Source organism: Coregonus clupeaformis, chromosome 35, assembly GCF_020615455.1.
Source record: "Coregonus clupeaformis isolate EN_2021a chromosome 35, ASM2061545v1, whole genome shotgun sequence".
Classification (NCBI taxonomy): Eukaryota; Metazoa; Chordata; class Actinopteri; order Salmoniformes; family Salmonidae; genus Coregonus; species Coregonus clupeaformis.
Genome location: NC_059226.1, coordinates 30,614,992 through 30,641,507, shown reverse-complemented (window position 1 = coordinate 30,641,507; position 26,516 = coordinate 30,614,992). Strand labels below are relative to the sequence as shown.

The 26,516-nt window shown below is 44.7% G+C and overlaps 2 protein-coding genes across 3 annotated transcripts; both read left to right on the top strand.

Moving 5' to 3' along the window:
- Positions 1 to 1,593: 1,593 nt before the first annotated feature.
- Positions 1,594 to 17,304, top strand: LOC121551349 (nucleus accumbens-associated protein 1). Of its 2 annotated transcripts, none has more exons than XM_041863953.2 (8): positions 1,594 to 1,746; positions 7,450 to 7,602; positions 7,834 to 8,091; positions 10,030 to 10,651; positions 10,753 to 10,923; positions 12,510 to 12,615; positions 13,711 to 13,808; positions 13,981 to 17,304. In XM_041863953.2, the coding sequence occupies exons 2-8, from the start codon at positions 7,477 to 7,479 to the stop codon at positions 14,271 to 14,273; spliced, it is 1,674 nt and encodes a 557-aa protein (XP_041719887.1). In that variant the 5' UTR covers positions 1,594 to 1,746; positions 7,450 to 7,476; the 3' UTR covers positions 14,274 to 17,304. The 2 variants fall into 2 exon arrangements, with proteins under 2 accessions (XP_041719887.1, XP_041719888.1); XM_041863954.2 differs by lacking the exon at positions 1,594 to 1,746 and adding an exon at positions 2,260 to 2,904.
- Positions 17,305 to 21,422: 4,118 nt separating this feature from the next.
- LOC121550359 (immediate early response gene 2 protein) lies at positions 21,423 to 22,838 on the top strand. Its single transcript, XM_041862589.2, has one exon. It carries the CDS (start codon positions 21,549 to 21,551, stop codon positions 22,116 to 22,118), a length of 570 nt encoding a protein of 189 aa, XP_041718523.1. The 5' UTR covers positions 21,423 to 21,548; the 3' UTR covers positions 22,119 to 22,838.
- The last annotated feature ends 3,678 nt before the right edge of the window (positions 22,839 to 26,516 follow it).

The window sequence follows — 26,516 nt, the reverse complement described above, 5'->3', positions numbered from 1 at the left end:
GGAAAAAGGTATTTGATCCCCTGCTGATTTTGTATGTTTGCCCACTGACAAAGAAATTATCAGTCTATAATTTTAATGCTAGGTTTATTTGAACAGTGAGAGACAGAATAACAACAAAACAGATCTTCTCCAAGTCATTAAGGTTTCGAGGCTGACATTTGGCAACTCGAACCTTCAGCTCCCTCCACAGATTTTCTATGGGATTAAGGTCTGGAGACTGGCTCTGAATTATTCAGATGTTCATTGGCAAACTTCAGACGGGAATGTATATGTGCTTTCTTGAGCAGGGGGACCTTGCGGGCGCTGCAGGATTTCAGTCCTTCACGGCGTAATGTGTTACCAATTGTTTTCTTGGTGACTATGGTCCCAGCTGCCTTGAGATCATTGACAAGATCCTCCTGTGTAGTTCTGGGCTGATTCCTCACCGTTCTCATGATCATTGCAACTCCACGAGGTGAGATCTTGCATGGAGCCCCAGGCCGAGGGAGATTGACAGTTCTTTTGTGTTTCTTCCATTTGCGAATAATCGCACCAACTGTTGTCACCTTCTCACCAAGCTGCTTGGCGATGGTCTTGTAGCCCATTCCAGCCTTGTGTAGGTCTAGAATCTTGTCCCTGACATCCTTGGAGAGCTCTTTGGTCTTGGCCATGGTGGAGAGTCTGGAATCTGATTGATTGATTGCTTCTGTGGACAGGTGTCTTTTATACAGGTAACAAACTGAGATTAGGAGCACTCCCTTTAAGAGTTTGCTCCTAATCTCAGCTCGATACCTGTATAAAAGACACCTGGGAGCCAGAAATCTTTCTGATTGAGAGGGGGTCAAATACGTATTTCCCTCATTAAAATGCAAATCAATTTATAACATTTTTGACATGTGTTTTTCTGGATTTTTTTGTTGTTATTCTGTCTCTCACTGTTCAAATAAACCTACCATTAAAATTATAGACTGATCATTTATTTGTCAGTGGGCAAACGTACAGGGGATCAAATACTTTTTTCCCTCACTGTATGAGTTAGTACCACTTTTATGATTTGTGTTCTACTGACAGTTGGAGATGTTTGAGTAGCCACTACTCAATTTCTTTAATGAGTTAGGCAGTTACTTTTTACAGTGTAGCCTGAATATGATTGACTGCCAATACAACTATTGGGGATGAATGATACAAAGAAAACAACCCCCCAAAAATCCCCATAAAATAGCTTACATAGGCTATAAAGCAGGTCCAACTCAGCCATGCAGTGGTAGAACACAGGGCTCCATCTCTCTGTAAGCAAAATATTATTTATTCGTTTTATTTGATTCCCCGTTATTTGCAAGCATAATTATTTATTCTGTGCACGCACTGGGTTCACCTTAGTTAATGTAGTCTAGACACACGCGTACGCGCACGCACGCACACACGGCCTACTTTCCCATTTCTATCTCACACACAGCACAGGGAGAAGGGAGAGCGGCGGTTTCTGCTCGCTGCTGTTGCTGTGCCAATGCGCAAACACATCACGCCGTGGGATAGGTCTCCCCAAATTGAGGCTGCGCTTGAGACGATCATACGATTGAATGATGAGCGCGTCATGCCTGTCTTTCTGTACTGCGCGATCGGTGACTCGGCTCTCCGCCCTCGATAGCTCTGCGATCGGCGTCTCGCCATTGCTCACAACGAATGGCTGCCTGTAGCAAGAGAGAGCGGGGAGAGGGCTATCGAATCCTCCATTGAAACGCTTTGCATCAGTTTCCCAGTTAGGGGGTGAGTGTCTGTTGGAGAATGAGGTAGTCTGTCGGGGTCGTACGAGGATGGGGGGGGAGGGGGGGGGCTAGGCCGGTGTCCCTAGTTGGCACCGCGGTTTGGGGCAGATTTCAGATGGGTTCGGAATGTTTCGTGGGGGTAAACTATTGTTTTGGGAAAGGTGTGCGATGGGGGATGGGTTGGTAAGAGGATGGCACAATCATAAACTTTAAACACCTCACCGGCTTGCGACTTCCGAGCCCCACATGCCTCTTTGTGACTACTTTCTCCTCGGCATATGATCGAAAACTTTTTCCTGTGCACGATCAATTATTTTAATGTACCGTCAAATTTAAGAATTAACGTGAGCTAAACGATTAAAATAAGTGTACGTTTCAGACACAAAGATTTGGGCCATCTATCACATTGGTGAGAAGTGGTTAAATTGATGTCTTGTCCATCGACTTGGAACCCCCCTTTTCTGTGCCGCACTGGTTCGGTCTGGCTCGCCCTCAGTTGCTGCGTGTCCTGAGATGACCTGTTGATGTCGGTAAAATGGAGTATAGCAGTGGGAGTCATTTCCCCATCCCAAAAATATTTAAATAAATACGATTTGGAATTGATAGCGGACACAGTGGGACAACTGTCAAACTCATCGATACAGTTTGTGACAATCGGTTGTTTTTAATTATTCGTGGATAATCGCGGAAGCAGCGGAAACTGCGGTTGTCTGAGTGCATGAGGTGGATGGTGCGCTGGGGCGAACCCAAAATATTTTAGCAGTGCTATGTTAGCTTGCTAGCTTAGCTAGTCCTGACAGGCACCGGATTCACAGGCCTGCGGATGGGATGCGTATATTGCGATGAAAGACGGGACTAAAAGCGACAGATGTGGACTTTTTCAAACTGATTAAAGTCCTTTATTATATCGATATACTTTTTTGAAAGCTGGCAAACGCCGTGGCGCTCCTGGATCGCGTGTTGTTGCATTCACTGCTATTCTCTGCTGCCCCCCGGCCCGTGCCAGTGGAGCACTCCGAGCGGGCAGACTGGCACACGGCGCGGCGGTCATCTCCGTACACAGACAGCTATCGCCGCCGTTTGATATTGCATCCTGGTCAAAACGCAACTCACGGGAGATACCATTTGTAGCTAGTAACAGCTAGCTATCACTTAAGAGGTTTGCGTTGAACTGTTTAATTTAATTGGTATTTAATTAATGTGGTTCGGGAACAGTTTTCGATGTGATCAATATGAGCATGCCAATCTCAATTTGCATGCTACTCGAGTTCATTGAAACGATGAACAATGTATTTCAATGATGGTCAGTAGCCCTTCAAGAAGAAAAGTAAACATTGAATTGATAGTTGCATTGTGTGTAGGCTACAGCATAGCAGGCTACAGCATAGCAGGCAAGTTATATCCTTACAGTAGACATGGGGTTTGAAACCAGGAAATGCCTATAAAATAGTTGTGCCAGCACCTTATTTTTTTAACCCTTATTTTACCAGGTACATTTACTGAAAACACATTCTAATTTAAAGCAACGACCTGGAGATTATTAAAGGGGAGAAGAGGGGGGATGAATGAGCCAATTGAAAGCTGGGGATGATTAAGTTTCAATGATGGTGTGAGGGCCAGTTTGGAAATTTAGACAGTTTGGAAATTTAGCCAGGACACCGGGGTTAACATAACACCCATACTCTTACAATAAGTGCCATGGGATCTTTAGTGACCACAGAGAGTCAGGACACCCGCTTAACGTCCTGTCTGAAAAACGGCACCCTACACAGGGAAATGTCCCCAATCACTGCCCTGGTGCATTGGGATCTCCTTAGACCAGATCGAAATGCCCCCTATTCCCATCCAGGGACCGACCAGGACCCTACTTAGCTTCAGAGGCAAGCCAGCAGTGGGATGCAGGGTGGTATGCTGCTGGCCACTACCCATGCAACCCTCTCTAATAATCTGTAAGGCAATCTAAATTAATTTAGCAGTTGGTGTTTTCACAGACTATAGTCTAGGAGGGTGGATAAACTGGAAAATGTTATTTTCTATAAGATCACAAATATGTTGGTCCATCACAACATCGCATAAGCTGTGGCTGCATTTAAATGCTGGCAAAACTTTCTTGAGGCTCCTATGAAAAGACTGGCTCTTATGTTGACACTGTGTGACCTAGTTTTGTTACTGACTCCGCTGCCTGGTATGAGATGTGAGGCAGTGGGTGAACTGAACTTCTCCTCCTCTGCCCTCTAACCTGGCTGCTGTGCCTGGCATGACCCCTTTGCTGGGGACAGCCCTTGTTCAGGCCCCTCTCCTACCCTCCTTGGTCTCTCTCGCTCTCTCAGTGCAAACTCTGCAAACACACCCAGGCTTCATTCTATTCTATGTGTGTTTGTCCTGCCAAACTGTAAACAGGCAGTATTGTTTAGTGTGTCTGTGTGTGAGTGTGTGTGTGTGTGTTTGTTTGCGATGGTGTGTGTGTGTGCTCATCTGTGTTTTTGCGAGAGGGATAGAGACAAAGAGAGTGTTTGTTTTACCAGTGTGGCTGACTGGATCCCAAATCAAGGAGTTATATGATGGGCTGCTTACTTCACCCTTAATGTATTAGTCAGACTTGGGTAATCTTGCGTTTCACTGGGTGAGAAGATTCTAACTGGCTGTCTGTTAATGCTGCCACATAGTATCCACCCACGTCAATGGCAGCTTTTGTGTGTGTGTGTGTAGTTTATGGAGTAGTCTATATGCGGGTGACTGCGTGCGTAGGTGCATAGATGCATGCTTGAACATGCATGTGTAATGTATGCAATAATAGCCTATAGCATCAGTTAGCAAAGCAGATGCTTTTATGAAAAGTGACTAGTTGACAGTGACGCGTTCAGTATGGGTGGCCCGCTGCCCCTGTAGGAATCAAACCCCCAACAATGCTGGTGTAGCCAGCACCATGCAGTGGAACCACTATATGTGACAGTGCTTACAAGCTGATAGCTGGAATTTGGCTTTGGGTACTGATTCATAGACGATAAAAAGTTGATGTGACAGGACTGCTTCTCGGTTGTCTGTGCTGTTTATGGTCGTTATGGGGTTACTGAGGTGGATGTCTGTGCTGTTTATGGTCGTTGTGGGGTTACTGAGGTGGATGTCTGTGCTGTTTATGGTCGTTATGGGGTTACTGAGGTGGATGTCTGTGCTGTTTATGGTCGTTGTGGGGTTACTGAGGTGGATGTCTGTGCTGTTTATGGTCGTTATGGGGTTACTGAGGTGGATGTCTGTGCTGTTTATGGTCGTTATGGGGTTACTGAGGTGGATGTCTGTGCTGTTTATGGTCGTTGTGGGGTTACTGAGGTGGATGTCTGTGCTGTTTATGGTCGTTATGGGGTTACTGAGGTGGATGTCTGTGCTGTTTATGGTCGTTGTGGGGTTACTGAGGTGGATGTCTGTGCTGTTTATGGTCGTTGTGGGGTTACTGAGGTGGATGTCTGTGCTGTTTATGGTCGTTGTGGGGTTACTGAGGTGGATGTCTGTGCTGTTTATGGTCGTTATGGGGTTACTGAGGTGGATGTCTGTGCTGTTTATGGTCGTTATGGGGTTACTGAGGTGGATGTCTGTGCTGTTTATGGTCGTTATGGGGTTACTGAGGTGGATGTCTGTGCTGTTTATGGTCGTTATGGGGTTACTGAGGTGGATGTCTTTGCGGAGCTGCAGAGATAGTGGGAGGGGAGGCGCTTACACTGAACCTTTAAGGGTGCATCTTAATAGTCCAGAGTGGCTCACTGTCTTTGTCTCCTCCTTCATCCTCACATGTCTTTACATATCATTGCAGGTGAAAGAGGGGACATAAGGAAAGGATGCCATTTCATAGTATTGAGATGTAGGTTATTCCATATGCTGTTGTCAAGAGGAATGACAGACCTTTCATTTCTGTTGACCTTTGAGCATAGGCCTATCAAATAGAGGGCTGTGGGTTTAGGTTGTTCTATGTTTGAGAGAATAGGTTATGGGCAATTCAAACAAACCACATTGTAGTACTGTAGGAGTAGGCTATTTACGCAGTCGGATGTAAACACGTATTTTACAATCAAATAACGTCTCTGAATGGGGTTTAGACAGTTTTAGGCCTATATAAATAGCAGATAGAAGTGATATGCTTTCAGTTTTCAGAATAAGATGTGTGTGTGTGTGTGCATGGGCAGTGAAATTTGCTACATATGGATAAGTAGGCTTTTTCAAATAGGATTTTAAGGGTCTCCTTTATGTTCAAAACACACTGTAAAATGTTTCACTTTGTCTGAATGACCAATATGAAAGAATTGGGTTCACTTCAGTTGCTTCCAAAATGGGTATCATCACTAAACATGTTTAGTCCATTGGAGGGTGCTGTCCACTACTGTTCAGGTTAGAGTTGAACTGATACGATTTCCTCTCTGTATGATGGATGCTATGGTCTGGCTTTATTTTACAGACCTCTATTTACCTGGTTTCCTTAGAAATGAGATGGTAATAATAGTTAAATTACTCGATAATTAGGCCTTCCTTCCTAGTGGTTTCTCATTGATTGATTGTAACATGCACCGCTAGTACCATGTTACTAGTTATACTGAGCAAAAATATAAACTCAGCAATTTCAAAGATTTTTCTGAGTTACAGTTCATATAAGGAAATCAGTCAATTGAAATAAATTCAGTAGGCCCTCATCTATGGATTTCACATGACTGGGCAGGGGTGCAAGCAAGGGTGGGCCTTGGAGGGCATTGGCCCACCCACTGGGGAGCCAGGCCCAGCCAATCAGAATGAGTTTGTCCCCACAAAATACATAAATACTCTTCAGTTTCGTCAGCTGTCCGGGTTGCTGGTCTCAGACGATCTCGCAAGTGAAGAAGCCGGATGTGGAGGTCCTGGCGTGGTTACACGTGGTCTGCGGTTGTGAGGCTGGTTGGACGTACTGCCAAATTCTCTAAAATGACGTTGGAGGCAGCTTATGGTAGAGAAATAAACATTCAATTCTCTGGCAACAGCTCTGGTGGACATTCCTGCAGTCAGCATGCCAATTGCACGCTCCCTCAACTTGAGACATCTGTGGCATTGTGTTGTGTGACAAAACTGCACATTTTTAAAGTGGCCTTTAATATTTTATTTTATTTTTTATTTTTACTTTTTTTTGGTCATTTAGCAGACGCTCTTATCCAGAGCGACTTACATGAGCAATTAGGGTTAAGTGCCTTGCTTAAGGGCACATCGACAGATTATTCACCTAGTCGGCTCGGGGATTAGAACCAGCGACCTTTCGGTTACTGGCACAACGCTCTTACCCACTAAGCTACCTGCCTTGTCCCCAGCACAAGGTGCACCTGTGTAATGATCATTCTGTTGAATCAGCTTCTTAATATGCCGAACCTGTCAGGTAGATGGATTATCTTGGCAAAGGAGACATGCTCACTAACAGAGATGTAAACAAATTTGTGCACATTTCTGGGATTTTTTATTTCAGCTCATGAAACATGGGACCAACACTTTACATGTTACATTTATATTTTTGTTCAGTGTAGTTACCAATGGTGTTGGAATCCATCATATTGGCTAAGTACAGGCCATTACTGTTTGTTGCTTCATTAGGTTGGGGAAAACGGGTCAGCCTCATGCAGTGATTGGTAAATGATTTAGTTGGCTCTTTTTAAAAATATGTTGCTGATATCTCTTTCCCTCTCTATCCCTCTCCCTCCAGACCCTGTGGTGGTGTGCGTAGCGCACCATGGCCCAGACCCTTCAGATGGCGATTCCTAACTTTGGCAACAACGTCCTGGAGTGTCTGAACGAGCAGCGTCTCCAGGGGCTCTACTGTGACGTCTCCGTGGTCGTCAAGGGACACGCCTTCAAGGTGGGATATTACTGTGTGAATTGTGTACTAGACCAATTATGCATCTATCAATCTATCCCGGCGGTAACAGCTTGATTGTTATGAGTTTATTATCCCATTGCCCTTCATGACTTGCCATTATTGGTCAACCACACAGTTTTTAAATAAATGTATCATTCAAACAAAGTAAACATTCCTTATATAACTCTTAACTCTATAGTATCTTCTTACTCCTCCCTCCCTCTCCTCCAGGCTCACCGTGCCGTGCTTGCGGCCAGCAGCTCTTACTTCCGGGACCTGTTCAGCACTGGGGGAGGCAGTGGCTCCAAGACCCCCACGGTGGTGGAGCTACCCCCGGCCGTCCAGCCCCAGAGCTTCCAGCAGATCCTGGCCTTCTGCTACACAGGCCGCCTCAGCATGACGGTGGGGGACCAGTTCCTCCTCATGTACACCGCAGGCTTCCTGCAGATCCAGCAGATCATGGAGAAGGGCACTGAGTTCTTCCTCAAGGTAATAATACATGGGTTTTATGTAGCCTTTTTAACAACCCAAGCATGCTTAAAGGAAAACTCCACCCAAAAACGATCATTTGATATTTGTTTCATTTGTCCATTGTTGATATAGTCCAATGTTTTGCATGTCAGCAATCACGTTTTCAAGATATATAACTTTCAAAATACAGAAATGCAGCCTTTATGATGGATTTTGCATCATATGATACCAGCTGCAAAACATTTTGGGACTATATCAACAATAGACTAATGAAACAAATACCAAAAGATAGTTTTTGGGTGGCGTTTTCCTTTAAGGTTGAGGTGGACAGGAGGCCTCCTCCAAAGAGGAGGCTTGGCCTGCATCACAATCACACACAGTGACCACAGGTTGTGTCATTATGCTGTGTTTATTGAGGTCGTTGAATAATACAGACACATACCAGGGTTTCCGTTAGCCTGTAATAGCCGGCTTTAGTCCGCCAAATATTTTAATTAGTGCCAGCCAACTGCCCGAGAGAATAAATAATCCCATTGCGAAATAATGCTTTTTTGCCTATTCATTGATGGAATTACCAGTCAATGGAAATATATTTGACTGGTCATGCTTATCGGTCTATAGGGTAATCTGCATAATTTAGTGGAAGTAAACTGGTGCGTGTGTACAGTATATTCGTGTGTACAGTATCTTAAAATACGAGGTCAAATGATGACGTCAGTGATCTTCAGGTCGGAAAGTCGGAGCTCTAGAAAGAGGCCTGAGTTCCCGAGTTGGAATTCCGAGTTGGATGACCGTTCAAAACTATTTTTCCCAGTCGGAGCTTGTTTTCTTCCCAGTTCCCAGTTGTCTTGAACGCACTGAAGTCAGAAGTCAGAGATTTCCGAGTTCCTAGTTGCTTTGAACGCGGCATCAAACGGCAACGGAAGGCAGGCTTCATCACCGCGTCACACACCACTGCAATGAGCTGGAGGCAGTATGCATTTAGAAAACATATACAGTACTTAATGGTTTGAAACCTGAATGTTTTAATACATATTATGAGGTGTGTCTTATCTTGCTTCAAAGTAGCCTATTAGATCTCCTCTCTTTCTAAATTTCTAACATATATTTTCATATCTGTCACATGAAACCGCTCGCCTGTGCAGTGCCCTTTTGACAACGGTGTTTTCCTGCTAATTGCGTTATGGAACGAACATTCGTGCGTGGCCTACTACCTTGTGCACATTGCTGTGCTTTTAATGTGAAAAACATTTTAAGCAAAATGTTCTGATCTGTTGCATCACTCATTGCTTTTTAAAGTTGTTTAATGTAGCCTAGGCCTACTGGTTGGATGGATTTAGGATCTATCGTCCCACAGCTGTCCCAGAGTCTGTTTGGAATAGGGTATTTCTTTCTCAACAAGCTGACCAATAGAATAGGTAGCCAGAACTTTTCTGCTATAGTAGATTGACAGACGCTAGTGATGTTTCTGTTGGTTACTCATCTTGTTGGCTGAGGAAAAGTACATGTGGACAGTTATTCTAACTTGTTCAAAGTGCACATCATAATTTGTTAAGAAGGACATCGTTGCATCCTCGACTTGCATGTTCTATTAATATGAAAGATCATATTCTAAATGTGATTTCTGTCATTCTGAGCACCGTGGGTGGACGCCCTAATCGCGCTATGCACCAAATGCAAATGGATCCGGTAAATTTCTCAAATGTCCGGTAAATTTAAATGTTGCCGGTCAAATGTCCGGCGCCACATTTTCGTAAACCCTGATACATACGTTTTAACACTTTTAGCGGAACACTAGCAGACGTTCCCAGAGCGACTTTCATTCAACATTCAACTAAGATGCGTAAACAACCACTTATCGCAATCATTGCAAGTATTTACATATACGGTATATATATATTTATATTTACATAATAACCTATTGATAAATGTATTCTCTCCATATTCCTCCTCCAGGTTTCCTCGCCCAGCTGTGACTCCCAGGGCCTGCAGGCCGAGGAGGCTCCACCCTCCGAACCCCAGAGCCCTGTCACTCAAACTGTTGCCGCGGGGACCAGCAGTCGGCCCGCCTCCTGCCTTACGCCCCTCCCCCTCGTGTCGCGGGTGAAGACGGAGCAGCAGGGCAACCAATCAGAAGCCTCACCCTACTCGGTGGTGTGCACCCCTGTGGCCAAGCGCTTGTGGGAGGGCGGCAGCAGCCGAGACGGGGGCGGAGGGGGCTCAGGGGGAGGCGGGTCCAGGAAAGCCGCCCGCTTTTCCCAGGAGTCCGTGCGAGGGAGTGCCATCCAGAGCTCAGGGGCGCTGGCACTGGCCATGGGGATGGGCGCCAGCGGGGCGGGGCAAGGATCAGTGGTCGGGGGTCACGGTAGCGGGTCCAACGGGAGTGTGGTCTCCATGGGCAACGTGGCATCGGAGGGCGCCAGCCCGGGCACGATGAGCGCCTACACCAGTGACTCGCCTATCAGTTACCATGACGAGGAGGAAGAGGAGGAGGTGACGGAGGACCAGACGGAGGAGCAGTACAGGCAGATCTGTAACATGTACACCATGTACAGCATGCTCAACGTGGGCGCCGCAGGTACCGACCTGTGTGTGTGTGTGTGTGTAAAGGTCAGACCAGACAGATCTGACACGTGTACTGATGTTGTGTGTGTGTCTCTGTCTTTCTCCCTCTGGTAGCTGGTGAGCGTGTGGAGGCCCTGCCGGACCACTCAGAGACCCGGGGTCGTATGCGGGGTCGCCAGGACCTGTCGTCTCTCCCCGCTGAGCTCATCACACAGATAGGCAACCGCTGCCACCCCAAACTGTACGAGGAGGGTGACCCCGCAGAGAAACTAGAGCTCGTCTCAGGTCAGTATGTGTGTGTGGATCTATTCAGTCATTTCAGAACTGGAGTAGGAGAAAGGTCAGAGAAGGGTCTAGGGACCGAAGTGGAATGTGGCTTTGTTAAATATGTGCTATCTTAATTTGAACAGCAGGAAACTAATCCTGCAGCAACAGGACATTTGAATTATTATGAGGATTATAATTAATGGACATTTTGTAGGGGTTGATATATTTTTCGTCAGGGCAAATCAAATCTGAAATGTTAAAGTGGAAATTACAAACTTTAGAAGCCTTTTTAAACCTTGAATACACTACAAGTTTGCATTTTCTGCTACGCAGGGAAATTGTCTGCAACAACAGAGTGATCAAATTAAGATAGTACACACTGAGTGTACAAAACATTAAGAACACCTGCTCTTTCCATGACAGACTGACCAGGTGAAGCTATGATCCCTTATTGATGTCACTTGTTAAAATCACTTCAATCAGTGTAGATGAAGGGGAGGAGACAGGTTAAAAAAGGATCTTTAAGCCTTGAGACATGGATTGTGTATATATGCCATTCAGAGGGTGAATGGGCAAGACAAAATATGTAAGTGCCTTGGAATGGGATACGGTTTGTGTCAAGAACTGCAACGCTGCTCGGTTTTTCATGCTCAACAGTTTCCTGTGTGTATCAAGAATGGTCCACCACCCAAAGGACATCCAGCCAACTTGACACAACTGTGGGAAGCATTGGAGTCAACATGGGCCAGCATCCCTTTGAAATGCTTTCGACACCTTGTAGTGTCCATGCCATGATTAATTGAGGCTGTTCTGAGGGCAAAAGGGGGGTTGCGACTCCATATTAGGAAGTTGTTCTTAATGGTACACTCAGTGTATACTATACACACACTGTATAGTCTACTGTGGTAGTTGTCCTAAATGACTAGTGAAATGGGACGTGGCCTGGTTCTACGCTACACTATGAGAGTGGTCCTTACATGAGTAGTGAAATGGGACGTGGCCTGGTTCTACGCTACACTATGAGAGTGGTCCTTACATGAGTAGTGAAATGGGACGTGGCCTGGTTCTACGCTACACTATGAGAGTGGTCCTTACATGAGTAGTGAAATGGGACGTGGCCTGGTTCTACACTACACTATGAGGGTGGTCCATACTGTGAGATGACCATATGTAAGAGATGAGGCATGGGACAGTGTGGTTAATATTAGCCACGTGAAAGCCTCTCTGGGAGCATGCCTATGTTGCATTACACTGCCACCTTGTCCTGGAGTGTACTGTCAGTCTAAATGTGGACCACAGTCAAGTATTCCCATGTGTTTGGCCTGCTGCTTGTTTGTTTATCATGCAGTCAGACCCAGGATGTGTGTGTTTGGGTCTATGTTTCAGTGTCTGTGTTAGTCTGTTCTTCTTTGATGGTGTGTGTGTGTGTGTAAACAGGACTTGTCTGTGTGTGTTTAACGGATGGTGTGTGTGGTGTATGGGGGTATATCCAGGTGTGTGTGTTGAAACTCAATAGGAGTAGTGTCTGGAGTAGTCCATGGTAACACTGTTCTGTGTGTTTGCTTTTGTTGTTGATTCTCACTAATGTGTGTCTGTGTCTGCAGGTACGTGTGTGTTCATATCTCGAGCCCAGCTGATGAACTGTCATGTGAGTGCAGGGACCAGACACAAGGTGTTGCTCAGGAGGCTGCTGGCTGCCTTCTTCGACAGGTTAGTGTGTGTGTGTGTGTGTCTCTCTCTCTCTCGCACATCTGACGTGTGTGTGTTTATACGTCTGATGTGTATGTGTGTGTGTTTTATATGTCTGATGTGTGTTTATACGTCTGATGTGTGTGTGTTTATATGTCTGATGTGTGTGTGTGTTTATACGTCTGATGTGTATGTGTGTGTTTATATGTCTGATGTGTGTGTGTGTTTATACGTCTGATGTGTATGTGTGTGTTTATACGTCTGATGTGTATGTGTGTGTGTTTATATGTCTGATGTGTATGTTTATATGTCTGATGTGTGTGTTTATATGTCTGATGTGTGTGTGTGTTTATACGTCTGATGTGTATGTGTGTGTTTATATGTCTGATGTGTGTGTGTGTTTATATGTCTGATGTGTATGTTTATATGTCTGATGTGTGTGTGTGTTTATACGTCTGATGTGTGTGTTTATACGTCTGATGTGTGTGTGTGTTTATACGTCTGATGTGTATGTGTGTGTGTTTATATGTCTGATGTGTATGTTTATATGTCTGATGTGTGTGTGTGTTTATATGTCTGATGTGTGTGTTTATATGTCTGATGTGTGTGTGTGTTTATACGTCTGATGTGTATGTGTGTGTTTATATGTCTGATGTGTGTGTGTTTATACGTCTGATGTGTGTGTGTGTTTATACGTCTGATGTGTGTGTGTGTTTATACGTCTGATGTGTATGTGTGTGTGTTTATATGTCTGATGTGTATGTGTGTGTTTATATGTCTGATGTGTATGTGTGTGTTTATATGTCTGATGTGTGTGTGTGTGTTTATATGTCTGATGTGTATGTGTGTGTTTATACGTCTGATGTGTGTGTGTGTGTTTATACGTCTGATGTGTGTGTGTGTGTTTATACGTCTGATGTGTATGTGTGTGTTTATACGTCTGATGTGTATGTGTGTGTGTTTATACGTCTGATGTGTATGTGTGTGTTTATATGTCTGATGTGTGTGTGTTTATACGTCTGATGTGTATGTGCCTACCTGCCTCTGTGTGTGTATTAACGGTTGATGGATGTCTATATGTTTATAAACGTATCATTATACTCTTTCCCCTGTCAGGAACACTCTGGCTAACAGCTGTGGAACAGGAATCCGCTCCTCCACTAACGACCCCAGCCGCAAGCCCCTGGACAACAGAGTGTTGCACGCAGTCAAATGTGAGTGTTTCACTTAAACACAAGTGCCTTTGGTTAGTTGACGGCTGATTTAGGATTGGGTTTATCAACTCTCTGGTCTTTCCCTCTTTTCTCCCTTATTCTCTCTCTATTCCCCTCCTTCCCTCCCTCCCTCATTCCTTTCTCCCCTCTCTCTCCTCCTTCCCTCCATCAGTCTACAGCCAGAACTTTGCCACGAGCTTCAAGGAGAGCGAGATGAACGCCATCGCGGCAGACATGTGCACCAACGCCCGCCGCGTCGTCCGCAAGAGCTGGATCCCCAAGCTGAAGCTGCTCATGGCCGAGGGCGACGCGTACTCCGCCTTCCTCCCTGACGCCAAGATGGAGGCTGATGCCATAGGGGCGGAGCCAGGCTTTGAACCCAACTCCCTGGAGGGCGCGGAGACGGGCGGCTCGTCCGGCGAATCGCTGCATGGGGTGGGCAGCGACGGAGGCACTTTGTTTTAGATGGGGAGGTGGAGTACAGAAGTGTTTAGAAGACGACGATGATGAATACCTATATTTCCCTGTACTCCCCTCTTTCTTCTCCTCTGGTGGTGTGGCCCATCCCCCTGACCCTTTAGCCTTTTGATCCTCCACCCCCAACTTGTGACTCTAAAACGTTGCTAGGGGAAACCGGGGTTGTTACCAGGATGTTAACCAGGAAGTTATGCTTTAATTTTGAAAGCGAGAGTCCAAGCAATCGTAACTTCCAAGATGGTTTCTACTGTATGTTGGTATGGGGGTAGAGAGAGGGTGATGGATTTATGGGGATGGGGTGTTTTGTTTTTTTCCCCAATTTTTTTGATTCTCTGTTTAGGTTTTTGAACCAAATTCCTCCCTCTCCATATCAAAACACATTCCCCTGGTTTTGAATGTAGATGTCGGCAGCATCGCACAATGTCAGTCTGAACGATTGTAAACCAACCTCTTGAGGAGAAACAAACCGACAAAGATAACTTACTCTATGGATATGAGAGAGACTGTAGTTTCTCTCTAGAATGAAAGAAAGAGAAAAGGGGAGGGAGGGAGTGATAGAGACCCCGACCCCACCAGTCCTCCTGTGACCAGAACAAAATGATCATGCCCTCAGTTTTAATGTACTCTCTTGTATCTTTTATGATCACAGCTCGTTTCTCTATTTGTAACAGGCTATGGAGCCAGAGATGGGGACTACAGGTTGTACCATGATTGTAAAGAAATCCAAGGGGAACAGAAAAAGACGGTCATATCTTTTGAATATGTATTTATACAACTGTGGGTGTGTACAGAAAGAAAGGGATTGGTTTTAAATTTCTGTTTTATTGTATTTTGAACAGCTGTTTTTGCAAAGAAAGTCCTGCAATTAATCATAAGATTTAAAAGCAAGTATGGAAAAGTGCTATTTTTGCATAAAAATATGGTGTTGATCAAGTGGTCAGAAAAGTCTTAAAGTAGAGCCTTTTGAGTTTTTTGTTTTGACAAACTATTGAACTGAAAAATATCTGTTTTTAAGACAGAACTGGGCACTTTCTACCTGCGGCAATCCAATATAGCTTATTATCTTCTCTTCTTTTCTCTATGGAAATGGTCAAGAAGCCTATCTATGTGGCTGGACTGTTGACTACGATGACTGACTGACTATGTTATGCTTGCTAGCGAGCTAGCGACGCTACTATGCTAGCTAAACTGCTTACTCGAAAATCACGGCTAAATGTAGAAATGCACAGCTTGAATCGACTGGTTGACTGCTGCAACTATCGTGCTAGCTAGCTAACCCCTCCTCCGTGTTGGTTAGTAACGTGCTCCGACGCAAACTACTGACATCATTACACATCATGAGGTGGTGATTCAACAACCGGAAAACATTTGGAATAATGGAATGTGCCTTTTTAATCGACATGGGATATGCAGGGGTGGGTCCTGCTTATGTTGATGTTGGGAAGGAGGGGGTGGAACGGGTGGTAAAAGGTGGTAGGTCGTTCTGCTGGAGACAGAGGTGTAACACTGTGTCCCAAAGAGAGATGGGGTGAGGTCAGGGGGATTGGCATTCCGGTGGAGTGTGTGGGTGTGTTTTTAACAGTCTTGATATATGTGCGAGAGCAAGCGTTTGTTCATTCCTTGAATGTGACTGAAAAGCATATTTGTTCCTGTGTGATTAATGTGTAGGTGAGTGTGCTTTAAGTGTGTGTGTCCTCCACCTGGTAGTGTTTTGGATTGGTTTAAGACTCCCTCTGCTGGGACACTTGTCTATGTGGACGATGACCTACACCATCTTCCATACACCTTTGCAATCAAAAAGATATCTTCACAAGTGTCAGTGAGACGCCTTCAGATAGAAATGTGATGTATAGCGCGGACGCAATTCACTTTTATCCATACGGCAGAGAAGCAGGTCCCCTCTATGCATGACATTTCTATGTCCTGATTGCTGTTGTATAACTCCCTCTCATGTTTAGAAAATCCAAAATGGACAATGCTGTTTTTTGTGGTTTGACATGGTTCTGCACTTTCCTTGACAGGGGAAGTCAAAGCACCTTCCTGGAGATGTTAAATGGGAGGTGAAGCACCTTTTATATGAGATGAACCCATGGTTCCTGCACCTTTGATAAAGGGTTTTGATGGGTCGTGTGGAGAATCAACCCTAGGGTCATGCAAAGGTATGGCCTTGTTCAAATACTTCTAAGCGGCATCCTTCCTCCGTTTCCTTGATGTAAGCACTTCAGGGAAGGGAATAAAGGAAGGGTGCATTTAGAGAGTATTGGAACATAGCCTGCGTCTCAGATCTGTGGATGTGGGATGCACTGGGATGTCTCCAGTTGTAAATATTGAGAAGACCGTTGAGCTGACTCTTCTACGCTCGTCTAGTGATGTCCTATGTAGGATGTTTGTGATTGTGTAAAAGTGTGGAAGGGATGAAAGAGGACTGTTTTTATATTTTTTAGTTATTTTTTACTCTGTCTTTTGTGTTGTCGAGATGTCATGGAGACTGGTGTGTGTGTGTGTGAGCTCCCAGCATGCATTTGGCCTAGAGATCAGAGGTCGGAGGAGAATAAGGATGATGGTTGCTTTGGTCTTAAAGTACTGGCCTAATGTGCTGCTGAGTTAGTGTGACTGAAGGGGAGGGAAGAGGGGTGATGTTTAGGGAGAGAGGTGTCATGCTACAGACTCTCTCCATCAGATTGTTGTACAGAAAAAAATATTCATTTTAAAACAATTTTTTGTATTGCTTATGTTTTCTCTTTTCTCTAAAGAAACATGTACTGTAGAGACCTAAAAGAAATGCTACTAATTGAAGGTGGTGAATGATTTGCCAACTTCTTGCTGAAGAAAAAACAGGAAAAGGAAAGAAGGATAATTATACGATAGCTAGACAGAGCACCGATAGCTAGACAGAGCACCGTATATTTTTCTATTTTTTTGTGATGAGGGTTCCATGAGAGGTTCTTCCAGGGGGAGGATGATGGGACAGACTAGGGTACTGTACTGTCTCTTGTCTATTGGGGGGAATGATTTTGGGGAGGGGGGGTAGTAGTGGGTGTGCGGAGCTATAGAGGTTTCGAATTCCAAACTTTGCACCTGTTATTAAACCTGTTCACCAAGGTCTGATTTCACCCTGCTGAACAGACCCCATGATATTATGGACACTGTCAGATCCTCTCTTGTTCACCACCTGTTATTCACATGTGGTACTGCAGACTAGTGCACTGCCTGGAGCCACCACCAGATGGCAGTATTTCCCCCACAGACCATAGTCAATGACATAGTTGGCTACTAAGTGATCAAAGTTCAGTTTTGTGTGTTTTTGAGAGGGTTACTTGTCTGAGCTCTAGTCTTGTGCTTCAGAGGATCAGAAAATAAAGTTTGCGTGTGTGTGTGAGACAGGACAGTTCAAGCTGATTCTCCCCCCATCCCTACAGGTAGATGTCCCTCCTCCCCCAACACACACACACCTCAAGAGAATGGACAAACAAAGGCAGTGTCCAGTGTGGTATAGGCTTGGCGAAGGACCTTTTTTCACATATACATATATAAATATGAATATATGTATAGATATTTACTGTATATTATACATAGAGGCACTAAAGAAGTCGGATTGTTAGTTGTGCACTCTCAGCATGAGGTATATACCCACAAACAGCTTATTGAAACCAGTGCAGTAGCGTCCCCCATGTCTCTATCCCTGCTCCTTGCCCTCTGTGACCCTGTAGCGCCAGTGCTCTACTGCTCATTCTGTTCTCTCTGTGTTCCAAGTGCCAATAACTTTGTGAAACCCCTTAACTGTGACCCAATATTATTCAAGGTAATTGCACATTAACTACTGTAAAGAAAAATCATTAAGATAAATGTCAACATGGATTTAAAAAAAACTATCTTAATAAAAGGTTTGTAACAAATGATTTGTGGCTCTGCTCCTTTTTTTCCAAATATTTATACCACTGACTAGATTGACTGGTAAATTATAGGTTTGCTACCTGCTGTAATTTGACATTATCAAAGGTTCACTCTGTTGTGGGGAGTTTTGCAGTAATGAAGATGGACAATTTAAAGTGAGAGCACCAAATGGAATGTGGTCAAGGGAGTGCATAGTAAGTGAATCAAATCACAGCTCATCAAATTAATGCTTTTTGGTTCCATTTGGACCTTGACTTGATGAAATGATGCATACAAATGATATTAGACATGAACCAAAGAGTTCTGATGGAGGATAGGATGGGGGAAATACTAGAGGTGCGATTTGGATGGATGGAATACAAAAAAATTGCTAATTACAATAACACAATCTGAAACCCTCTTTCTGTATTAATAAAACAAGGCATAGGCCTGTCGTTGTCATGGATCAACATTTATGAAACTGCATTATCTCAACTTTTATATTTCACATAGTGTTTGGTTTACCTTTCATGTAATATAAAGTATTAGGTCTTGAGGAAACCATATAAATGTGATGCAAAATGAAAGCTTGCTGAGGGAGAAAGTTTTCTTGGCCAATAAAAGATTGATCCAGAGACAGTTGACTGATAGTTTGATTGCTCCTTTCATCAATAATGTCCGATTTCTAGCGGCATCCTTGCTGCCAGATGTGCATCCCAAAATAGATGAGTTGAGTTGACCCCAAGCGCGCTACCACTGGATTAAGCACGCTCCCGATGACCATATTTGGGCTCAGGGAAACAGAGCACACAGTCGTGACAACACCATATAAGGAGATGTATTCTGACGCAATCCCTAATGGTTCGCACTTTATATGGCCACCGGAAGCAAGGGTCTCCCACGCGCGTCACGGGTTTTCCACTGCAGCGCGCGCGCCTCGGTTACCTGTCGGATGTGCTTTATATGGGCATCTGTCGATCACCTCTGAGAAACATCCCCCATTGGAGTAATATTATAGTAATGTGGCACAAGAAAAACATGAAGATTCAAGAGTAAGTTATCAACACAGCTTTTACCAGAAGAAAATCATTATATAATGGTTTTGATTGGTGGTCTTGACCTGATACCAGCAGCTAAATATTTTTATTTTATTTTATTTCATCTTTATTTAACCAGGTAAGCCAGTTGAGAACAGGTTCTCATTTACAACTGCGACCTGGCCAAGATAAAGCAAAGTAGTGCAATAAAAACAACACAGAGTTACATATGGGGTAAAAAAAAAACATAAAGTCAGAAATACAACAGAAAATATATATACAGTGTGTGCAAATGTAGCAAGTTATGGAGGTAAGGCAATAAATAGGCTATAGTGCAGAATAATTACAATAGTATTAACACTGGAATGCTAGATGTGCAAGAGATTATGTGCAAATAGAGATACTGGGGTGCAAAAGAGCAAAATAAATAACAATATAGGGATGAGGTAGTTGGGTGGGCTAATTTCAGATGGGCTGTGTACAGGTGCAGTGATCGGTAAGGTGCTCTGACAACTGATGCTTAAAGTTATTAGGGAGATAAGAGTCTCCAGCTTCAGAGATTTTTGCAATTCGTTCCAGTCATTGGCAGCAGAGAACTGGAAGGAATGGCGGCCAAAGGAGGTGTTGGCTTTGGGAATGACCAGAGAGATATACCTGCTGGAGCGCAGACTACGGGTGGGTGCTGCTATGGTGACCAATGAGCTAAGATAAGGCGGGGATTTGCCTAGCAGTGATTTATAGATGGCCTGGAGCCAGTGGGTTTGACGACGAACATGTAGTGAGGACCAGCCAACAAGAGCGTACAGGTCACAGTGGTGGGTAGTGTATGGGGCTTTGGAGACAAAACGGATGGCACTGTGATAGACTACATCCAATTTGCTGAGTAGAGTGTTGGAGGCTATTTTGTAAATGACATCGCCGAAGTCAAGGATCGGTAGGATAGTCAGTTTTACGAGGGCATGTTTGGCAGCATGAGTGAAGGAGGCTTTGTTGCGAAATAGGAAGCCGATTCTAGATTTAACTTTGGATTGGAGATTCTTTATGTGAGTCTGGAAGTTGAGTTTACAGTCTAACCAGACACCTAGATATTTGTAGTTGTCCACATACTCTAGGTCAGACCCGTCGAGAGTGGTGATTCTAGTCGGGTGAGCGGGTGCTAGCAGCGTTCGATTGAAAAGCATGCATTTAGTTTTACTAGTGTTTAAGAGCAGTTGAAGGCTACTGAAGGATTGTTGTATGGCATTGAAGCTCGTTTGGAGGTTTGTTAACACAGTGTCCAATGAAGGGCCAGATGTATACAAAATGGTGTCGTCTGCGTAGAGGTGGATCTGAGAGTCACCAGCAGCAAGAGCGACATCATTGATATACACGGAGAAAAGTGTCGGCCCAAGAATTGAACCCTGTGGCACCCCCATAGAGACTGCCATAGGTCCAGACAACAGGCCCTCCGATTTGACACACTGAACTCTATCTGAGAAGTAGTTGGTGAACCAGGCGAGGCAGTCATTTGAGAAACCAAGGCTATTTAGTCTGCCAATAAGAATGCGGTGGTTGACAGAGTCATATAAGGCTGTTGAGGCATGGCTGTCAGCCTTTTAGCCATATCATTTTTGTTAAAAGGATTAATTTAAAAAATTTGAACAGTCACAAATGTTAATTTTTCATTTAACCTTTCATTAGCCTATAGGCTAATCTATTTAGCAAGAGAGACATGTTCAAGATAGCAGCAGTCCACTTAATAATTATAATAATAATAATATGCCATTTAGCACTTACACAAGAGAACTAAATGCAATTCCAAACCACTTAACAATAGATGTCACACACCGAACACACACACACAATTAGCCTAGTGATACTGAGACAATGCAAAAACTAAATAGCACCAATATTTTATGAATGTCATTGGTTTCTCAGGTTTCTGGTTTCTCATTAGCCTATACAGTGTATGGACTGTTGACAGTAGTCAGATTTGCATTGATATTCGGTTGTTCAAATGACACAATTATGCAAACATAAATGTGTTACAAATAAACACAGCCTAAACATTTGTCTAGTCATAAATAGTTGTCTAAATATAGTGTAGGAGGCTACTACACGTTTTCCGCACGTCTTGTGGTGTTTTTGGCATAGGGGCAGTAGGAGGAGCTCATGGAGGAATTTACACCTCTCATATGACAACGAGCCACTGACGTCAGCGAAGTTATAATAAAGCGGCTTGTACAGGCAGGTTTATGTCTGTATGTGTGTGAAGTTCAGAGAAGCTAGGACCTAACGGTAAAGAAAAGTCCAACATTTTGGCAATCAAATTAACGAGTCTTTAAACGTTTTAAGATCAACAATAAGAAACAATATGGAGGTCAGCGCTGAGGCTAAGAGGATTATGGTCCACGCTCTAGGCAAACTGTACAGCTCGCGCGCCCAGCGCGGGGGACACCGTCTCCATCGGAGCCTGCTGCTGACTCTCGTGATGCAGTCCGCCCGGGATATCTACCACGCATCGCAGGCCAGTTGTGAAACCACGACAGCAGCTGAGCTGGTCCAGCAAGAGTCACCGATGGAGGAAACAACTGGAGACCGTTTGGAGAGGGAGGTTTCCTCGTCTCGGTCTGGACTACCCGCGACCCCCCAGCCCCAGGAGAGTGCAGTATCCTCCGAGGACGAAACGAACTCACACCCGCTGCACTGCAGTGTAACAGCAGGTCGAGAAGACAAGGAGAACCGGGGCCCGTCGAGGCCTGACCGTAACACCAGGAAGAGACGGGGCAAAGCGGCCGCGGAGCCCGACTTGCTCCCCTGCAAGAAAGCGAAAATGGAGCAAGGGAGAAATACGTTCATATTGAGCTCTGTGAATTGCTACGGTGTCGGTGGGGACTCCCTCGCCTCATCGGTACCCATGTTAAGAGCCATTTCAGCATTTTGAAGCGACAATGAAGAGTTTGCTTTGATTTGGGTTCATAAATAAACTTTTGTGACCGAGCAGAAGGAATGCGCAATGCACAAAACTATCCAGGTATTAGCTGGGTAGAGCGAGAGGAGGCCGCATATGCGTTAAGACACTATAAAACGCTGTGGTCTCTAATGTTGGAAACGGGGCTGTCCCGGGAACTCAGTGGAGATTTCTCCCGAAACTTGGAGCTTGTTTCGTGAAAGATGGGACTGATCGTTAACGTAAAATAGTTCATGTTTTCCCGCTGGCGGACGGGAGAACATTGTTTGGTCTAATACTTTCTAGGGTTGGGCCTGGTCGAAAAGGACTGAATACAATACACGGCACAAGCCTAAACCGACGGAATAGTGCTGGTTACACGGACTTGTATAGCCTACACGTGCGCCATGGTGCTGAAAATACAAGACCTACTATTTGCTATTAATCACTGTTGTGGGTCCCAGTAATCCAAACATTTGGCCTATTACATAAACTGATCCATAAACTGTTCTGAATGTTCTACCTGTATGATGCATTCAAATTTATATTTTGTTAATTTGGAAATGTATGTTAATTGGATAAAACTGTGGAACTTTTCTTGCATACGAACCCACAATTAATTGTGTCGACACTGATAACCAAAACTGTGAAACAAACCATTCCAATGACACTACCTCAGTTGTATTTATTAAAACTTTTTATAATTAACTTGAACTTTGTCTCGTTTCCTTTTAACTTGTTGTAGCCTTGTGGAAACTATTCATCATGACATGGGTGCCCACTGGGCACAAACTGGTTGAATCAATGTTGTTTCAACTTCATTTCAACCTTGAAAAATCTGTGTTTACAATGAATCAACGTGGAAAACTGATTGGATTCTTTTTTCACCCAACTTTTAACTTAAATCCTGATGACATGGTGACATTTTTGTTGAATTCACATTAGTTGACAACTCAACCAAATGTAAATAAAAACTAAATGTTGAACTGACATCTGTACCCAGTGGTTGGGCGGATGTGGGTGTGGTATGGACTCCAGAGTGGCGCAGTGGTCTAAGGCACTGCATCGCAGTGCTAGCTGTGCCACTAGAGATCCTGGTTTGAATCCAGGCTCTGTCGTAGCCGGCCGCGACCGGGAGACCCATGGGGCGGCGCACAATTGGCCCAGGGTAGGGGAAGGAATGGCTCAGTTGGTTGAGCATGGCGTTTGCAACGCCAGGGTTGTGGGTATGAAAAAATAAAAAATAATAATGTATGCACTCACTCACTGTAAGTCGCTCTGGATAAGAGTGTCTGCTAAATGACTAAAAATGTAAAATAAATGTATGGAGTCCACATCACTAAAGAAACAAGGGTAATAAGAATATTGTCCCATGTAGGAAACGGTGATGAGTCGGAAGCCCGCTGTGTCATTGCTATTCTCTTGCTCTCTCACACACACTTTTGTTGTTGCATTCGATATGTTTTCAGACTCCTTGACTTTGTCCACATTTTGCTACGCTGGCATCCTTATTCTAAAATGGATAAAAAAATAACATCCTCATCAATCTACACACAATACCCCATAATGACAAAGCAATAACAGTTTTTTTGAAATGTTTGCAAATGTATATAACCCCCCCCGCATTTACATAAGTTTTAAGACCCTTTACTCAGTACTTGTTGAAGCACCTTCAGCAGCGATTACAGCCTCGAGCCTGGGTATGATGCTACAAGCTTGGCACACCTGTATTTGGGGAGTTTCTCCCATTCTTCTCTGCAGATCCTCTCAAGCTCTGTCAGGTTGGATGTGGAGCGTTGCTGCACAGCTATTTTCAGGTCTCTCCAGAGATGTTACATCGGGTTCAAGTCCAGGCTCTGGCTGGGCCACTCAATGACATTCAGAGCCTGCGTTGTCTTGGCTGTGTGCTTAGGGTCATTGTCCTGTTGGAAGGTGAACTTTCGCCCCAGTCTGAGGTCCTGAGCGCTCTGGAGCAGGTTTTCATCAAGGATCTCTCTGTACTTTGCTCTGTTCATCTTTCCCTCGATCCTGACTAGTCTCCCAGTTCCTTCCACTGAAAAACATCCTGACAGCATGATGCTGCCACTACCATGCTTCACCGTAGGGATGGTGCCAGGTTCCTCCAGACGTGACGCTTGGCAATCAGGCCAAAGAGTTCAATCTTGGTTTCATCTTGTTTCTCATGGTCTGAGAGTCGTTTAGGTGCCTTTTAGCAAACTGAGGAGTGGCTTCTGTCCGGCCACTCTACCATAAAGGCCTGATTGGTAGAGTGCTGCAGAGATGGTTGTCCTTCTGGAAGGTTCTTCCATCTCCACAGAGGAACTCTAGAGCTCTGTCAGAGTGACCATCGGGTTCTTGGTCCCCTCCCTGTCCAAGGCCCTGTCAGTTTGGCCCGGCGGCCAGCTCTACGAAGAGTCTTGGTGGTTCCAAACTTATTCCATTTAAGAATGATGGAGGCCACTGTGTTCTTGGGGACCTTCAATGCTGCATAAATATTTTGGTACCCTTCCCCAGATCTGTGCCTCGACACAATCCTGTCTCGGCTGTCTACGGACAATTCCTTCGACCTCATGGCTTGGTTTTTGCACTGACATGCACTGTCAACTGTGGGACCTTATATAGACAGGTTTGTGCCTTTCCAAAGCATGTCCAATCAATTGAAGTTACCACAGGTGGACTCCAATGAAGTTGTACAAACATCTCAATGATGATCAATGAAAGCAGGATGCACCTGAGCTCAATTTAGAGTCTCAGAGCAAAGTGTCTGAATACTTATGTAAATAAGGTATTTCTGTTTTTTATTTGTAATACATTTGCAAACATTTCTAAAAACCTGTTATCGCTTTGTCATTATGGGGTATTGTGTGTAGATTGATGAGGGGAAAACATTTGGGAAAAGGGAAAGGGTCTGAATACTTTCCGAATGCACTGTAAGAGCTGTTGATAAGAGCTAGGTAAATGAGGAATCCATTTGGAGAAGGGATTGTAATAAAAAAAAATTATTTTTCCTTATGATCCCTGGAGACGAATGTGAAACCAGTCATGTGGAAGCAAACTGAAAATCATATCAACATGACATGTATTGCTGCCAAACCAGCCCAGTTGATGTATGCGCTTTAGAATGTTTTAATTATATGCCTGGGCTTTTCTCTGTTTTATTTTACAATTGTATCATGTTAAATATTAGCCACTATCGGGAGCCACCTTCAGTAATACCCACATCAATCAATCAATCAATTTTATTTTATATAGCCCTTCTTACATCAGCTAATATCTCGAAGTGCTGTACAGAAACCCAGCCTAAAACCCCAAACAGCTAGTAATGCAGGTGTAGAAGCACGGTGGCTAGGAAAAACTCCCTAGAAAGGCGAAAGCCTAGGAAGAAACCTAGAGAGGAACCAGGCTATGAGGGGTGGCCAGTCCTCTTCTGGCTGTGCCGGGTGGAGATTATAACAGAACCATGCCAAGATGTTCAAAAATGTTCATAAGTGACAAGCATGGTCAAATAATAATCAGAATAAATCTCAGTTGGCTTTTCATAGCCGATCATTAAGAGTTGAAAACAGCAGGTCTGGGACAGGTAGGGGTTCCATAACCGCAGGCAGAACAGTTGAAACTGGAATAGCAGCAAGGCCAGGCGGACTGGGGACAGCAAGGAGTCACCACGGCCGGTAGTCCCGACGTATGGTCCTAGGGCTCAGGTCTCTCAGTTGGCTTTTCATAGCCGATCATTAAAGAGTTGAAAACAGCAGGTCTGGGACAGGTAGGGGTTTCGTAGCCGCAGGCAGAACAGTTGAAACTGGAATAGCAGCAAGGCCAGGCGGACTGGGGACAGCAAGGTGTCATCATGCCCGGTAGTCCTGACGTATGGTCCTAGGGCTCAGGTTCTCAGAGAGAAAGAGAGAACGAGAGAATTAGAGAGAGCATACTTAAATTCACACAGGACACTGGATAAGACAGGAGAAGTACTCCAGGTATAACCAACTAACCCCAGCCCCCCGACACATAAACTACTGCAGCATAAATACTGGAGGCTGAGACAGGAGCGGTCCGGAGACACTGTGGCCCCATCCGAAGAAACCCCCGGACAGGGCCAAACAGGAAGGATATAACCCCACCCACTCCGCCAAAGCACAGCCCCCGCACCACTAGAGGGATATCCCCAACCACCAACTTACAATCCTGAGACAAGGCCGAGTATAGCCCACAGAGGTCTCCACCACAGCACAAACCAAGGGGGCGCCAACCCAGACAGGAAGATCACGTCAGTAACTCAACCCACTCAAGTGACGCACCCCTCCCAGGGACGGCATGAAAGAGCACCAGCAAGCCAGTGACTCAGCCCCTGCAACAGGGTTAGAGGCAGAGAACCCCAGTGGAGAGGGGAACCGG

Excerpts from the sequence above, each read along its gene's own strand:
- LOC121551349 (XM_041863953.2), top strand. The coding sequence starts at position 7,477 with ATGGCCCAGACCCTTCAGATGGCGATTCCTAACTTTGGCAACAACGTC. Across the intron at positions 7,603-7,833 it reads TCAAGGGACACGCCTTCAAG|GCTCACCGTGCCGTGCTTGC; the intron begins GTGGGATATTAC and ends CCTCTCCTCCAG. Across the intron at positions 10,924-12,509 it reads GAAACTAGAGCTCGTCTCAG|GTACGTGTGTGTTCATATCT; the intron begins GTCAGTATGTGT and ends CTGTGTCTGCAG.
- LOC121550359 (XM_041862589.2), top strand. The coding sequence starts at position 21,549 with ATGGAGGTCAGCGCTGAGGCTAAGAGGATTATGGTCCACGCTCTAGGC.